The sequence below is a fragment of the Lutra lutra genome, chromosome 17, assembly GCF_902655055.1.
Source record: "Lutra lutra chromosome 17, mLutLut1.2, whole genome shotgun sequence".
NCBI classification, from domain to species: Eukaryota; Metazoa; Chordata; class Mammalia; order Carnivora; family Mustelidae; genus Lutra; species Lutra lutra.
The window spans coordinates 52860420-52877185 of NC_062294.1; the positions used below are offsets into that span (position 1 = coordinate 52860420).

Consider the following 16766-nt stretch of genomic DNA (forward strand, 5'->3'; position numbering starts at 1 on the left):
GAGCCTGATGCAAGGCTCGCTCTCAGGTCCCGGGGATCATGACCTGAGCTGAAGGCAGATGCTTAACGACTTAGCCACCCAGGCACTCCATTATGTTGGGCTTTAAAAAAAAAAAAAAAGATTTATTTTAGAGAGAGAGTGAGAGGGGGTAGAGGAAATAGGAGAGAATCTCAAGCAGACTCCCCACTGTGTGTGGAGCCAGACACAGGGCTTGATCCCATGACCCTGAGATCATAACCTGAGCTGAAGGCAGATGCTAACCCCACCACCCAGGGAGCCACCCAGGCACCCTATTTCATTATAATTCATTATGCGCTTTTAATTTGTGAACTTTTCTGTTTATGTTATACTTCAACTACAAGTTTAAAAATAGTATTACTGTGGTGGTTTAAACAATGTCCACAAACTGACATGCTCTCCAGAATATGTCTGTAGGGGCACCTGGTTGGCTCAGTCTGTGGAGGGTGGGATTCTTAATCCTGGGGTTGTAAGTTTGAGCCCCACATTGGTGAGGGTTTGCTTTAGAAAATAAAATAAAATCTTTTTTTAAAAAAATATTTTATTGGGGCACCTAGGTGGCTCAGTGGGTTAAGCCCCTGCCTTCGGCTCAGGTCATGATCCCAGGTCCTGGGTTCAAGCCCCACATTGGGCTTTCTGCTCAGCAGGGAGCCTGCTTCCTCCTCTCTCTCTGCCTGCCTCTCTGCCTACTTGTGATTTCTCTCTGTCAAATAAATAAATAAAATCTTTAAGAAAAAATAAATAAATAAAATAAAAAAAGGGGCATCTGGGTGGCTCAGTGGGTTAAAGCCTCTGCCTTCAGCTCAGATCATGATCCCAGGGTCCTGGGATCGAGCCCCGCATCGGGCTCTCTGCTCAGCTGGAAGCCTGCTTCCTCCTCTCTCTCTGCCTGCCTCACTGCCTACTGGTGATCTCTGTCTGTCAAATAAATAAACAAAATCTTAAAAAAATAATAAATAAAAATAAAAAAATATTTTATTTATTTATTTGACAGACAGAGATCACAAGTAGGCAGAGGGGCAGGCAGAGAGAAAGAGAGGGGGGAATCAGACTCCCCGCTGAGCAGAGAGTCCGATGTGGGGCTCAATCCCAGGACACTGAGATCATGACCTGAGCCGAAGGTAGAGGCTTTAACCGACTGAGCCACGCAGGTGCCCCATACTATAAAATCTTTTAAGTGTCTGTGGATTCTTTGACAAGCTCCTTGAGTATGATTAGGACTTAGTGACTCAATTCTAATGAATATGAATAGGGGAAATGGTAGTACACAACTACAGAAACTAGGTTATCAAAGGCAATGTAGCTTCCTGCTTGTTCTCTCTGAGACTGCTTGCTCTCGGGGCATTAGCTGCCGTGAGAAACAGGCCTCCAGACAAGAGCCCCGAGAGGGTGCCATCTTGAAAGTACCACTTCCAGCTACAGTCAAGTCTTCACATGACTGCAGCCCCAGCCGAGCCTCTGACTGCCTTGTCAGGCTCCTGAGCCCAAACTGTCCAGCTAAGCTGCTCCCAGATTCCTGACCCTCAGAAATTGTGTGAGATAATATATGTTTATTGTCTTTGCAATTAAGTGTGGGGAGGGATAATTTTTTACCCACCAATAGACAATATAATTATCTGGTTTAAAAAAAAATCACTCTAGGGGCATCTGACTGGCTCAGTCAGTAGAGCATGTGACTTTAAAAAAAAAAAGATTTATTTTAGAGAGAGAGAGAGAGAGAGCATGAGTAGGAGGGGCAGAGGGAGAGGGAGAGAGGATCTCAAGCAGACTGTGCTGAGCATGAAGCCCGGCATGGGGCTCGATCATATGACCCTGAGATCACAAACTGAGCCGAAACCAAGAGTTGGATGCCTGAATGCACCACCCAGGGGTTCTGAAAGCATGTGCCTCTTGATCTTGGGGTCATGAGTTTAAGCCCCATGTTGGGTATAGAGGTTACTTAAATATTAAACTTAATATATATCACTTATAAATTTAATAATTTATAATACAATTTGATACATAATATATATGAATAGTATATATGTAATAATGTATTTATAGATTTATAAATTTATATGATTATACAATTATATAAATTTATACTTATAAAATTATAAATATAATATAAAAAATCACTCTAAAAATATTTAGATTAACAGACCCAAACTCTACCGCAGAACTTTATTTCTTCCCCCTTCTTGACTCGTCAAAGAACTGTACTGCCATCAGCTCCTCTGTAGAAACCAGGACACCCCACTGGCCGAGGATCAAGTCATAGTGAGCAGAGGCTAGTGCTTGGGGTGTGCGCACTTTCCCAGCCCCCTTCTGGTGCCAAAAACGAGACAGAATTCATGCCGGCATGAGAGGCCATTTATTGTTCTGGGGTTGGGCCCCCACGTTTTGGGGGGGTCGTCCCCCCGCTTCCTCCCCCCATTGTCCCCGTGGACCCCTCAAGTGGCAGGTTGCTGAGTTGATCGTGGAGGGAGCACATCTTCAAGTGTAGATAGTCTAGAGTGGCCACCTTCTCCCTGTAATGACAGGGTGGGGAGCTGGTGCTGTCAAGGCCAGATGCCACAGGACTGCAGTGAGGAGGGTGATTCAGGCCCGTTCCCCAAGACCTCACCCTCCTCCCATGCCCTCAGCCTCCTTCCTCACTCCGGCTTCATCTTGTCCGTCAGCAGCAGGTTCTTGGCCCGCAAGGCTTCGTCTTGGGCCAGCCGAAGGGTGGAGCTCAGGGCCTCTGCCCTGACGTGTTTGGCCAAGGCCTGGCGCTCCAGCTCCTGGGGAGAGGAGTGTAGGCGCGGCTGGGCTTGCCGGACTGGGCTGGGGGTGGAGGGGGAGCTGGATCGTGGAGGGCAGGGGGCATGGGGCCCAGGGGCCCATGTTCCTCCCACAGGGCATCCCATCATACTCCGGGCCTGAAACTGACCCGAGCATCCCACAGTGTGCTGGGCTTTCCAAATTCCCATTGTGTGCTAACCGACTGTCTGTGCCTTAGTGTACTGGCTCCCCATGTCCTGGCAAGCACTAACTGAGCACCTAACATACTGTCGCCTAATGCCCAGGAACCATCATGCACTGGATGTGTGTCTGGGCCCCGGTATCCCATCATGTGGCAAACTTCTGCATCCCCTAATTCAGAAGAGCCCACCTCTCTTTATCTATTTGACCAGCATCTCAGTTACAGTCATAGTCCTTGGAGCCCTGGTTCCTCATATTCCCCAATGTCCCAGGTGCCATGTCCCATCGTGGATCAGTTCTACAGCTCTGCCACATCGATGTCTGTCTCACTCACTGCAGACCTGCACCCCATCAGACGTGAGGCCAGTATCCCATAATTCATTAGATATCTAGATTTCAGAATGTACACAGGCCTCAAGTCCCATTAGTTCCTGGGCGCGAGCTCTAGTTCCACTTCTCATAATGCATTTGCTTCCAGTGATCTCCGTTCGCTGGGTCCCCTGTCTAACCTCAGTGAGCCCGTATTGCCTCTCTTAAGGTCTGTAGAAAATCAGGCTTGTATTTTATGAAGCTACAGTCTGGTGTCTGTGTCCTGCACCCCACACCCAGTGTGTCATCATGCTTTGGGTTCCATAGTGACTGACCTATGACTTACCACCAGACTGCCTCCCCCTCCCCCGACCGCATGTATCAGGGCCAAGTGTTTCCCCAACACCTGCTGCCCATAGCTTACTGCTTCCTGTCCTGCCGCACACCAACAGTATCCTTGTGCCCAGGGCTCCCCTCCCGCTCCCCTGACAGAAAAGTGGGCCATGATGGCCTATGGTTCCTGGTACCAGAATCTTCTTGTGTAGCCTCTGGCAGCTGGGGCAGGCGGGAGCCAGGCCCCTCTGCTTCACCTCGTCCACTAGTGGGGTCAGTGCTCGCTCCAGCAGCTGCTGCAGGGACTCTGACGACAGCTGCGACCCCTGGCTGAGGGAGGGGCAGTCACCAGGTGTAAGAAGCCTAGTACCAGCTCCATTCCCAGATGCCCCCTGCCCCGCCGTCCCATCTCCACCCAGATCTTGCCAACACTAGACACCCATGCGATCTTCCCAACACTAGACACCCATGCGATCTTCCCACCATGCACTGGGGCCAACCTACAGTGCATCAGGTCTCCTTTGTTTTCACTATGTGAGTAGTTCCTACAATGCCTGGGGATTCCCACTCCCAAAGGGTACCAGACAGCCCTTGGTTCATAAAACAAAACAAAACAAAACCACCACATTTCCCACAATGCACTAGTTACATGTGATCCTACATCGTGCTGGAAGTCCGTCAACTTCACAATATGGACCAAGAATGGTATCCCTTGGTTCTGTAGTGCACCAAGGTCTCACCTTTCCCACAATGCTCCGAGAAACCCTGCCTCCCACCAAGTACCACATCCCAGCCTTCCCACAATGCACTGGAAATCCAGGATCCTCGAAAGGTATCAAAACTTGTGTTCCACAAGACACTGACTTCACTTTGTAGGGAGGGGGGAATGTCTGGCTGCTGCAACGCAGCAGTCCTAAAATGCACGGGATATCCTATCTCCTAAAGTGAACTCCGCCCCTCCCCTCCCTTGGCCAGAGCCCCATCTCCTTCAATGTTCCACCCTCAGCATGACCCAGAATGTACCAGGCCCCGCCAGGCCCCATCCCCTTACCTAGCACAGCGGGCACAGGAGCCTTGGGGCGGCCGATCCAGGTTCATGGAGAGGTCAGACCCTCTTCGAGAGCTCTGAAATTGCCGCCCCAGCTCCTCCAGAATAGGTTTCACTGGGCCCAGCCCCTCCAGGTCGCTCCTCAGTGAAGCCACAGACACTGCTGATCGCTCCACCCTGAGGTGTGAGAGTAACCAGCGCTGCGAGGTCGAGGTCGCCTCTCCAACAGCCCTGTCCTCTCCGCCGTCCACCCATTATCAGCCCAGCTCCTCTGTTCCAGTCTAGTCTGCAGTATCCCTGCCACGCCCGCCCTTCTTGGCTCTGATTGGCCCTTCCTTTGTATTTTAAGTTCTGGAATGTCCCTCCCTGTTCTCTAATTGGCTTACCCCTTTCAGGCATAGCTCCTCCCCTCATCCTTTTTAGGTATGGAACTCGACCCTTCTCTAATTAGCCCCGCCCTTCAGTCCTTATTGGGTATAGCACGCCCCCCCTCCCACACTTACCTTCTAATTAGAACTTCCTTCTGCCAGTCCACGGTCTCTACCGCTAGGCCCCAGCTGATTGGCTCATCCCTTTCGGTTAAAGCCCCGCCCCGCGCCCAGCGCCCCGCGCCACACTCACTCGCCTTGGTTCTTACATGGTGCACAGTTCGTCCGCCCTGCCCCGCAGCTCCTGCAGGCCCCGCGCAGCCTGCGCCTGCTCACGCTGCGCGCGTTCCCACTGGCCCAGGAAGCCGTCGAGCCTGCCGCCCAGGCCCCCAAGCAGCCGCAGGGCCTCCTGCACCGCCCCCTCCTCCTGATGCCAGCGGGCAGTCAGCGAGGACACCTCCCTCCTGCAGAGGCAGAGGTAAGGATGAAGTCAAGGCTCAGGTTTAGACGCGTGCCCAGCAGCGCTGCCCCGCCCCAGAATCTGAACCCATCCAGCCCCCAAATTCTCCTGCCCTGTTCCTCTCTTGTAATCCTCCCGTGTCCTGCAGGACCCTGCCTCTATCCCCCTATCCGGTACCCTGCCCTTCCCTGGTCTTGCCCCCTACCCCACATCAGTTCCAGCAGACATTGCTTCGTTAAGGCACCGTTCACCCCAACTTCGTCTGCTTGAAGTTGGAGCCTCCGACGACTTGTCCCCTACCCAAACCCACCCACACTAGCTTCACCAGACACGGACCTCCCTTCTGCCAACTCTAGGCTCAAACTCAGTTCTTCTAAGTCCGGCCTTTCCAGGTCACCATTCCCAACGCACTCCCTCCTAAGTTCTTGAAGGCTCCACTGCCTGGGCCCTGTCCCCTAAGATCTTCGAGGTTCCACCCTCGGGCCCACCCATTTTAGCTCCTTGAGGCTTCACACTAACCCCCCTTTCCCACTCGCCTCAGCTCCTCAAGGCCGGCAGAAACCTTCTGCAGCTCCTGCTCGCTTATGATGGGGCCCTCCCCTGCCCGGGGCCCCATACCCCAGCCGCCTGGGGCGATGCTGCGCGGTCGTGGGGGTTCGTCGGGGCTCCCTGGGGGGCCAGAGCAGCCAGGGGACAGGGCAACGGGGCCCAGGCCGTGCCGAGAGAGGCCGGCGTCCAGCTTCTGCTCCAGCTCCTGCAGCTCAGCCTCCTGCCTCCGCGGGGTCTCATCCTGCAGTTGCTGCTGGAGGAAGCGCAGCTTCTCCTGGGTGGGGAAGGCAGGCAGGGTTGCCGCGTCCCGCCGCTTGCCTCCCACGGCCACCTCCACCCGCAAAGCAGCCCACAGAACCCCCGAGATTGGAAAGTAAATGGATGTGGAATAGAATATCGGGAAGCCCCGCTTCAAGTCTAAGTGGACTTTCCACCAGGGAAGGTTGTGCCATGTGCAGCCTAGCTGGAGGCCAGCTCCCTTTAACCCCCGACCGCCTGCCTCCCTGTCTCCATCCAGCCCTCCACCCCACTCCCGGTCGGTCTCGGTGATGTCAAATTCCAGTCCCTCTTGTTTAGGAAGGACAGTTGAAGGTTTTCCAACATTTTGCTGGGAAGTGAGTGGGAATCTGGGCAGGACAGGCATTCCTCCTCTCTAGAGTCCCACACGAATCCCTACTGAATGTGACTGTGCATGGAGGAATATAACCATGAACTTGAAGGAGGGAGTGTGGTGGGACTGGAGGGGGTGGGGGTGGGGGAAGTCCCACCTGAAGTCTGCCTCAAGTACCTCGCGCCTCTGCTCCTCTTCCCCACGTCCCCCCTCACCTCCAGCAGGGCAGAGTTCTGCTTCAGGACGTTCGTTTTTATTTCAGCATCTTCCACCGACCGGGTCACCTTCCGGCAGTTCTCCTGGGTCAGGACACCAGGGCGGGAGCCCTGCCTTCCCATTCCAGTTCCGCCTCCCAACCCCTACCCTCGCTAGTCTCATATAGGCTCCAGCCCCTCCGACAAGACACACCTGCTTCTTCCCGGAGGCCTGCCTTCTGCTCCTTGGTCTGTCCCTTACCTCTGGTCCCCTTGACCTAAGGGATGGCTTCCTCCTTAGACTCCCCCCTCCCAGGCTACTTGTCCACTTCCACCTCGCTGCTGGCTGACTCCATGCCTCCTTACATTTCTTCCCGCCCTCGCTCTTCCTACTTCCCCTCCCTTCTCCCCACCCTGCTCTTGCCCCCACAACCACTCACCTTAAGTTGACTACAGTACCCTTCCAGTTCTTCGGCTTCTTGCCGCCTTCTTTCTAGATTCTCACTCAGCACAGAGCACTCACTCTGGCACACAGAAGGGAGGAGAGGTTAGCCAGGGCCACAGGGATATCTCCTGGGGAGGAGAGGCTGGGCCCCGTGGAAGGTCCCTTTTCCTTCTGAGCCTCAACCATCCCAACCCGGGCAGTGGGTACACTGGGTTGGAGGAGAGCTATAAGAGGGGAACATGGCTGTGGAGGAAGAAGAGGTGTTGGGGGGTCCCCCCACCTGCAGCGTCTGCACATGCTGGTTGACCCTGGTGGTCTTTTCCTTCAAGCTGGTGATGGAGTCTTTGGCACGGACCAATCCGCTGTTGACGCCACTCTGGGGAAAGAAGAGGAGAAGACAGCTCAGTGGGTGTGTTGGAGCAAACCACAACCCCAAGAAAAAGGTCCAGAACTGGGAGGAGGCCAGGTTTACACCTCGATTCTGCCCTGGAGTAGCTTGTGACCTTGGACCAGGGCTGCCCCTTTTTGATTCTTGCTATTCCTGCTCTGTAAAACCAGGGGGTGGGGGGACTCGTTTTCTGCTTGGTGGGATGGAAGGAAAATAAGTAGAATCCAGGAGGGAGTGGGGGATAGGGGGTGCACTCGGAAGGGGTTGAGAAGGATGGTCTCAACCAGAGACAAATGCCCCTGGGATCCACAGACATAAACAAGACAAACTGTTAAAAGACATGCGCTTTCTCTCCGGGCACTGGAAAAAGATTTTAAGAGAACCCACTTTCCAGATATACGCACTCACTGTGCACCAGACCACACACACACATTTTCCCCTTTTATCCCTCAAAGCCACACCTCTTGAGGTTATTTAGTCCATCTTGCAAGTGAGGAAATGAGGCTTAGAGAAGCAATGCCCCTTTGGAATTTAAACCCTGAGCCTTTGTTTTAAACCATGACACCACGCAGCCTCTGATCATCGCCACCTTATATCACCAGAAAGTGCTTTGTGACTCTCATACCAAGCAAAACTTGGCTCACGACTGCTGCATGTGGCAGGATCCACTCTGCTCTTTCACGTTTACAGAGGAGTTAGCCTTGCTTGGGTCTGTCCAGCCAAAGACGACATTTCCTAGACTCCCTTGCAAGTAGGTGTGGCCATATGACAAAGTTTCGGCCAACGGGATGTGAGTAGCAATGATGAGGGCCATTTCTAAGTCATGACTTTATTAAAAGAGACGAGGGGAAACATCCCTCTTTCTCTCTTCTTACTGGCTGGCATGCAAAGTTGATGGCTAAAGGCTGAGCAACCATCTTAGACCAGTTGGAGAACACAACAAGATAGAAGCCTGAATCCCCAGCACTGTGGAGCCCACGTACTCAACTCACAAATGAGAGATGACATTTTCCATCTCGTTTAACCTCTGATATTTTGTGTCTTTTTGTTACGGCAGCCAAACTTGTGATTTAATTTGTGAACCACCAGAACACAGGAGCCTGTAACTTGCTGCATTTGAAGAGCAAGACTGCTATGCTTGTTGAGACTTTTATATGAGAAATAAACTATCTTACTTTAGCCAGTTACTTTGGTTTCCTTCATGGTTGCTGAATTAATAACACACGAAGAGAAAAGAGAGGACAATTTCCTCCATTGTAAGATAGGGACAAGATCACGTTTCTGGAATGATTGCTCTGGAGAACAGGCTTGAAAAGAAATATGGTATTAAGGTGACGTAAGGAAAATAGTGGAACCCCAAAATTCCACCTCTCCATAAAAACAATGAAAAAACGGCCCAAATCTGTAAGAGTCAAGTAATTGAGAAGATACAACCGTTATAAATTCATATGCACTGAACAGAGATTTGAAAGGCGTGAAAAAGTGGCGCCTGGGTGGTGTCATCAGTTAAGTGTCCAACTCTTGGATTGGTGTCAGATCATGATCTCATGAGGGGTGAGATTAAGCCCGTTGTCAGGCTCTGCACTCAATGGGGAGTCTACTTGAAGATTCTCTCCCTCTGCCTCTCTGCCAATGTGCGCACGCACACACATATTTTCTCTCTCTCTCTCTCAGATAAATATTAAAAAAAAAAAAAGATTCTCTCTCCCTCTTCTTCTGCTCCCCCCCCCAAAAAAAAGCTTTAAAAAAAAAGTCAATACATAGGAAATTTGGGGAACTAACAAATCAATAGAAACTAAACACACTCAAAGAACCGATGAGTAGAAAAATCAAAGAAAAAAAATAGAAAACACTTTGGGATGAAAAAGTGAAAACACAACAGCCAAAAAACATATGGGATAAAATGAAAGCAGTACTTTGAGGGAAATTTAGAGGTTCAAATACCTTCCAAAAAGAACTCAGAGCCAATAACCTAGCTTTCCTCCTTAAGAAACTAGAAAGAGAAGAGGAAGACAAACCCAAAACTAGCAGAAGGAAGCAATAAACTGAAGTGAGAAACTTTGAAATCAAGAAAGATGGAATCAGCAAAACTGGAAGTTGGTTTTTTGGAAAGATCAACACAATTGACAGATCTGTTGTAGCAAGACTGACCACGGAAGAGAAGACTCAAATTGCTAAAATCAGGAAGGAAAGAGGGGACATTGCTACCAAGATTAGGGGAAGAAAAAGGACTATAAGAGAATACTATGAACAGGGCGCCTGGCTGGCTCACTCAGTGGAGTGTACGACTCTTGATCTCAGGGTTGTGAGTTCAAGCCCCACATTGCATGTAGATATTGCTTAAAAATAAAATACTATTTTATCTTTTGTTGTATTTTAGAGAAAGAGAGAGCACGCAAGTGGGAGGAGGAGAAGAGAGAGAGGGACAAGCAGACTGTGTTGAGCATGGACCCCGATGTTGGGCTTGACCCCACGACCCTGAGATCATGACCTGAGCCAGAATCAAGAGTTGGATTAACTCTTAGCTGACTGAGCCAGCCAGGCACCCCAAAATATTTTGTATAATTTTATTTAAGATTTTATTTATTTACTTGAGAGAGAGAATGAGAGAGAGCTAGCATGAGAGGGGGAAGGTCAGAGGGAGAAGCAGAGCCACCGCCGAGCAGGGAGCCCGATGCAGAACTCGATCCCGGGACTCCAGGATCATGACCTGAGCTGAAGGCAGTCGCTCAAGCAACTGAGCCACCCAGGCGCCCCCAAAATATTTTTTAAAATATAAAATATATATTTTAAAAAAGGAAATACTATGAACACTTGTGTGCTGTCAAATTTGATTATTTTGATGAAATAGGGAAATTCCTAGAAACACAAACTATCAAAAGTGATTCAAAAAAGGGCACCTGGGTGGCTCAGCCTTCGGCTCAGGTCATGATCTCAGGGTCATGGGATCAAGCCCCACATCGAGCTCTCTGCTCAGCAGGGAGCCTGCTTCCTCCTCTCTCTCCACCTGCCTCTCTGCCTACTTGTGATCTCTCTCTGTGTCAAATAAATAAATAAAATCTTTTAAAAAACTTTTAAAAAAGTGATTCAAAAAGAAATAGGACATCTGAATAGACCCTTAAGAACTGAAAAAATCGAGTTAGTTCCAACAAAGAAAAGCCCATTATCAGATGACTTCACCAGTGAATTCTACCAGTCATTTAGGATATAACTGCTACCAGTGGAACTCCAACTCTTCAAAAACAAAAATAGAAGAGGAGGGAGCAGTTCCTAACTCATTCTATGTGGCCAATGTTACCCTAGTACCAGAACCAAAGACATTCCAAGAAAATAGAACTAGAACCCAATATCCCTTCTGAATACAGCCACAAATCATTAACAAAAAACTAGCAAACCAAATCTAGCAGCATAAAAACAAGAATTTACACCATGACCAAATAGGATTTTTCCTATGAATGCAAGTTTGGTTAACGTACGAAAATAAATTTTTAAATCCATATGAAAACCAGTGTAATAGATACTGTTAATAGAATAAAAGGAGAAAACACACATGGTTGTGTCAATAGGAAAAGCATTTGACCAAATCTGACCTTCTTTCATAACAAATACACTCATTGACTAGAAATAGAAGGGAACTTCCTCGTCCTGATGAGTGGCTTGTACAAATAACCCCCAACAAAATATCTTGTTCTGAAATATGTCCACGGATTCTTTGACATCCCTTTAAAATGAGAAGCCTTATTTTCCCCACTTGAGTGTAAGCTGGACTTGGTGACTCTCACACCTAATAAACAGAATCAGAAGTGATGGTGTGTGATTTAAGAGACAAGTTCATGAAGGGAATCATGGCTTCCTGCTTGCCCTCTCTTGCTCTGGGGAGTAGCTGCCATGTCATAGGCAGCCACTTGTGGGGAGGCCCATGGGGCCAGGAAGTGAGTCTCTCACTAAGAGCCGTGTGAACGTGGATGTGCAACCTCCAGCCCCAGTCAAGCCTTCGGATGACTGCAGCCCCTGCTGAAAGTTTGACTCCAGCCTCCTGAGGGATCCTGAGCCAAAATCACCCAGCTAAGCCACTCCAGTTGGTTGGTTGAAGTTTGGGGATGATTTGTTTCATGGTGATAGCTAACCAAGACACAAAGTGATATTTTGAACCGAAGACCCAGAAGGTCTCGGACTTCCTGTAGCCATTCTGGGAAACAGGAAAAGCAGGTCCTGGGGCCAATTCAGTTCTCTCACTTAGTAGTTGTAGGACCTTAGCGGGGGGACTTCACGTCTCTGTGCCTGTTATCCTCCCTGTCACATGGAGATCGGGCTAATAGCTACCCCCCCAGGGCTGCTGTTGGGAGGAACACAGGCTGGCTCAGAAAGGCTCATGGTCAATACTTCTTGACAAGGGTCAGTTTGGGTCCCTGGAGGTGAGTTGCAGCTTCCCTGAGAGCAGATCAGGGGGTGGTGAAGGCAGAGCCTGTCAGCTCTGGCTAACAAGTGAGTGGCATGATGGTGGCGGGGGGAGCCAGAGATGGGGACAGATCCCTCCATGGCCACCTATAGGCTGTAAGTCAGCGATTTAAGCTCCACTCTGAGCCTGCTTCAGTTTCCTTTCTCATAAAATGGGAATGATGTTACTTTGGTTCAGATGGCAGTGAGGAAGGGTCAACAAGATGGTATGATCGAGGGGCACCTGGGTGGCTCAGTGGGTTAAAGCCTCTGCCTTTGGCTTGGGTCATGATCCCAGGGTCCTGGGATCAAGCCCCACGTCGGGCTCTTGCTCAGCAGGGAGCCTGCTTCCCCCCCAGCCACCCCGCCTGCCTCTCTACCTACTTGTGATCTCTGTCTGTCAAATAAATAAATAAAATCTTTTTAAAAATGGTATGATCAATAAGGCAAGCTCAGTGATTAGTGCCAGAGTTGTTAAAAATAATGACAGCAGGGGAGGAATTACCAGGAAGGGGCTTAGCACCGAGATCTCCCAGCAGCCTCCAGGGATCCTGCAGGCAGCAAGACAAGTCCCAAGTAGAGGTCACAAGCCCTCCCCTGTGCATCTTTGCTTTGATTCACTGATCATCTCAAAAAGCAATACCACCATCTCAGTTCCTCCTCTGTCCTCATAAAGCTGTCAGAGCTTAAGACAGGAGCCAAAGCTGCCTGCTTCCTGTTCTGCGGTTCTCTGTCCGGTCTGGGATTTGTCATCTCAACCATGGTCCCCAGGCATCCAATTATCTTCCTTCTCTCTGGTTCTCTGTCCTATGTCTTTCTGGATCTCTGTTCCCCCTCCCCCACCCCTGTCTCTCTGAGTCTTTGTCCCTGCTCTCTGGATCACTGGGTCCCCTCCCTGGATCTCTGCCCCTTCCCTCTGGTCTCTGTCCCTCTTCCCGGGTCTCTGTCCCCCTCTTGCTGGTTTTCCACCCCCTCCTCTCTGCCTGTCTCCAGCATTGTCTCCTGATGTGGTCCAGATGCCGAGTGCCAGGATGTGCTCTTGCTGTCCATGCTCCCCTGCTGCTCTGCACATGCCCCTGGGTGTTGGCCATCATTACTTTTCCATTTCACAGAGAAGGAACCTCAACCCCCTCGGAGGCTGAGGCATCCCTGCAGCTCCAAGGCGAGCTCTCCCCTGGGTGTCACGATCCACTGGGGGACATGACTCAAACTGCTCTGGTGGGAGGCAGACCTCTGCAGATGCAGTCTGAGCAATACTCACACGGAGGGAGGACACTGTTCTGGCCGGGGGAGATGTCTCTCTGCCCAGTTCTCTTTTCTCCATCTGGCCCTTCTCTGCTGGACCCTAGCCCAGCCTCCTGTCCCGCCTCCCCGCCTCCAGCCTCCGCCTTCCAAACATCCCCACACCAGCTGCAGAAGAGTCTTCTAGGGAAAGAAAGGACCTTCGCGCTCACATCACCTGGCTTCTGGTCCTGGCCCTGACTCTTACAGACTCTCCTACCTTGCAAAGGTCACTCCACCTCTCTGTATCTGTTATTTTTGTTTTCTTCTTTAAACTGATAATTAACCAGTTCCCTGGCAGAACTTCTAAGTGAAGAAAAGGAGACCCCCCACCACAGTGCCTGGCACATAGTGGGTGCTCAGTAAATGGGACTGGAGTCCAAACTCCCGAACTGTTCCTCTCTCCCTATCGAGGAACCTTCAATGGCTCCCCATTGCCCTCAGGCAATGCACCCACATTTCTCAGCCTGTGTGGCCTCTGTCTCCCCCACTCCAGCCTCATCTCTCTCACACACCACACTCCAGCCCCAAAGACCAGTTTGTAGTTTCTCCTCTTCTCTGGGCTCGTTCAAACCCCTGTCCTTTTTGCACTTAACTGTGCCAGCCAGCTAGAACACCATTCCGTCTTCGGCTTTGGGAATGCCCAAGATCGAGCTTATGTATTGCCTTTTCGGGAAGGCCTCCCTTGGTCATGGCCAACTGGGCCAAGGCTACCCTCTTCAGGACTCCCACAGTGACCTCTGCTGCCCCATCAGTGCACGCAGGGTGCCCCTCCAACTCAGACTGCCTCCACTCCTTACAAGCTGCATGACCTTGGCTGTGCTATTTAACCTTTCCTTCTTCAATCTTCATCTGGGAAATGGGGACAAATAATCATAAGCAATACTTCTAGGCTCACAGCCAGCTACTGTGCTGAATAAACACTCTCCATGAAGGAGTCCTGCTTCATTGTCATGACGAGCTCATGAAGTGGGTGTGGTCACGTCCAGAACTCCATCTTGCTCAGCTTCCTATGCCAGGGCCTGGCGCATCGTAGGTGTTCAAGACATATTTGGAAGAACCAACACGTGCATTTCTACATTGCGGATAGGGAAACCGGGGCTCCTGGGACATAGAAAGTGCTAAGTGCTGCTGAATCTTATTGGTATCATTACGACCATGGTTGTTATTCGTGTAATTCTCAGAGTCAGTGTCAAGTCCAGTTCTGGGCTTGGCCCAATGGAAGCCTGGCCGGGATAGAGGTTGACAGGGAAGTTAAAGGGTCAAACCATAGTACTCCATGCTCTAGCCAGGAATTGTCTAAATTCCCCCTGCCTCTTGCTTACCTCCCAGTTTTGCCTCAGATGCTTAGGTGATCCCCTCAGAGAACTCCTACTAAACAGTTAAAGCCCAGGTCCAGCACTGCCTCCTCCAGGAAGCACTCTCTGATTTTCCCAGCCTGGTTTGAGTGGCCCTTCTCTGATATACCCGGTGTTACCTCCATTATGGAAAATTTTCACCCCAGTCTGCTCTGTCCCTACCCCCACCAGACCAGGCGCTCCCCAAGTTCGGGAACCTGGCCTAACTCCCATCTCTGACTCCAGCCTCACCCAGGACATGTGGAGATGAGTGGATGAACTAAAGTCCGATTCCTAGGCAACAAGCATCATTCCACCCAGGATGGAACTGAGTCGTGGCTGGCCATTCTGGGAGGAGAAGGGAGTTTCTCTGGGCCTCGAGGGTCATCAGAACCTTCTCATTCCAAGTCGAGAAGACCCCCCACTCCCCACCCCTAGTATTTGCCTGCCCCCAGGGTGAAGACGCTCGTTGTGCCCAGCCAGGGCCCCTCACCAGTATTTCTGTGATGTCTGGGTCATCTGAAGCCCAGGGTTGGGTGGGGGAGGCGGGTGGCACCGGCAGTGCAAGCGGGCCATTGTCATCTGTGGTTGAGTCTGTCCCCGAGGAGTCCGTGGGCTCCATGGCAGCCAGGTTGAGCAGTGACACATTGGTGCAGGCCGAGGACCGTTTGAGGTTCAGGCACCAGTGCATTGGCTCGTGGGACATCCGAGGCTCCACCCTGGGGAGGAGAAGCCGGCAGGGGACTCTAGGTGCAGCCCCAGTGGGTTGGGCCCCTCCCGCCTCCCTGTCTCCACACCCCTGCTCTCTCTGACTCCCACCTCACCACCCACTTTCTTCTTCCTCCTCTGCCCCCACTGCCTAATGTCCTCTTCCTTCTCCATCTGTTAGTCCTCCCTCCTCCTGAGTTTTTCCTTCCCCATGACCTTTTCCTTCCTCCCTTCATCCCCACTACCTTCTTCCTCTCTGCCTCCCAAACCCTGCCACTGTCCTCTTATCTGCCCCTCCCCTGCCCCCTCCTCTGCTCCCCCTCCCCTTCCTCCAGCACCCACGGTGGGACTCGTGCTCTGTTGGAGGCAGTGCTGGGCGCTAGGACCGTCCCCGACAGGGTGCGACAAACCCACCCGTGGAACGACACGGCCTTCTTTTTCTTCGTGATCCCCTTGGCCGGGGTGGCCACCCCCCCAGGAGCCTCGGGGACCACCTGGGAGCGGCTCTCGACCCCCGCAGGGGGGTCCCCAGCCTCATGGATCTCTTTGGACTGCCAGATTGTCTTCACCACCACGCTCGCCATGGCGTGTGGGGGGCCCTGCTCCCAGGGGCTCCTTCCTCTGAGACCCTCCACCTACTCTGAGCAGGGACCCTCAGAGTCCCTGTCCCCACAGCCTGCCTCATAAAGGACCCAACCACTGGGCCCCAGTAAGGGGGGGGGCATAGGAGTAGAGAAAGGTACTGACTAGCATGTTCCCCAGGGGGTTTCTGTGAACCATTCCTTGTCTTCTTGTAGTTTTTTTTTTTTTTTTTTTAAGGTTTTATTTATGGAGCGCCTGGGTGGCTCAGTGGGTTAAGCTTCTGCCTTTGGCTCAGGTCATGATCTCAGGTCCTGGGATCGAGCCCTGCATCGGGCTCTCTACTCAGCAGGGAGCCTGATTCCCACCCCACCCCCCGCCTCTTTCTGCCTGCCTCTCTGCCTACTTGTGATCTCTCTCTCTCTCTCTGTCAAATATATGAAATCTTTAAAAAAAAGATTTTATATATTTGGCAGAGATCACAAGGGGGGAAGCAGGCTCCCTGCTGAGCAGAGAGCCTGATGCAGGGCTTGATCCCAGGACCCTGAGATCGTGACCTGAGCTGAAGGCAGAGGCTAAACCCACTGAGACATCCAGGCAACCCCCTTTAAAAAAAAAAATACATACATATATATATATATATATATATATATATATATATATATATATAATTTAATTATTTGACACAGAGAGAGACTGCAAACAGCGGGAGTGCCAGGCAGAGGAAGAGGGAGAAGCAGACTCCCCAAGGAGCAGAAA

The 16766-nt window shown here is 51.2% G+C and overlaps 1 protein-coding gene across 9 annotated transcripts; it reads right to left on the reverse strand.

The window, feature by feature from the left end:
• Positions 1 to 2348: 2348 nt before the first annotated feature.
• On the reverse strand, positions 2349 to 16075 carry TSKS (testis specific serine kinase substrate). Of its 9 annotated transcripts, none has more exons than XM_047712472.1 (11): positions 15843 to 16075; positions 15214 to 15439; positions 7558 to 7653; positions 7273 to 7356; positions 6854 to 6937; positions 6016 to 6302; positions 5289 to 5483; positions 4655 to 4828; positions 3798 to 3933; positions 2656 to 2780; positions 2349 to 2528 (listed from the first exon to the last, which is right to left on the reverse strand). In XM_047712472.1, exons 1-11 carry the CDS (start codon positions 16010 to 16012, stop codon positions 2372 to 2374), a joined length of 1734 nt encoding a protein of 577 aa, XP_047568428.1. In that variant the 5' UTR covers positions 16013 to 16075; the 3' UTR covers positions 2349 to 2371. The 9 variants fall into 9 exon arrangements, with proteins under 9 accessions (XP_047568428.1, XP_047568433.1, XP_047568431.1 ...); XM_047712477.1 differs by having other exon boundaries at positions 2624 to 2780; XM_047712475.1 differs by having other exon boundaries at positions 2656 to 2823.
• Positions 16076 to 16766: the final 691 nt, after the last annotated feature.

Bases quoted from the DNA above. Each gene is read 5' to 3' on its own strand.
- TSKS (XM_047712469.1), bottom strand. From the start codon at position 16,012: ATGGCGAGCGTGGTGGTGAAGACAATCTGGCAGTCCAAAGAGATCCAT. The intron at 6,303-6,853 runs GTGAGGGGGGAC...TTCCCCACCCAG, and splicing joins AGAACTCTGCCCTGCTGGAG to GAGAAGCTGCGCTTCCTCCA. The intron at 2,824-3,797 runs GTACCAGGAACC...CTCCACCCCCAG, and splicing joins GGCTACACAAGAAGATTCTG to CCCAGTCCGGCAAGCCCAGC.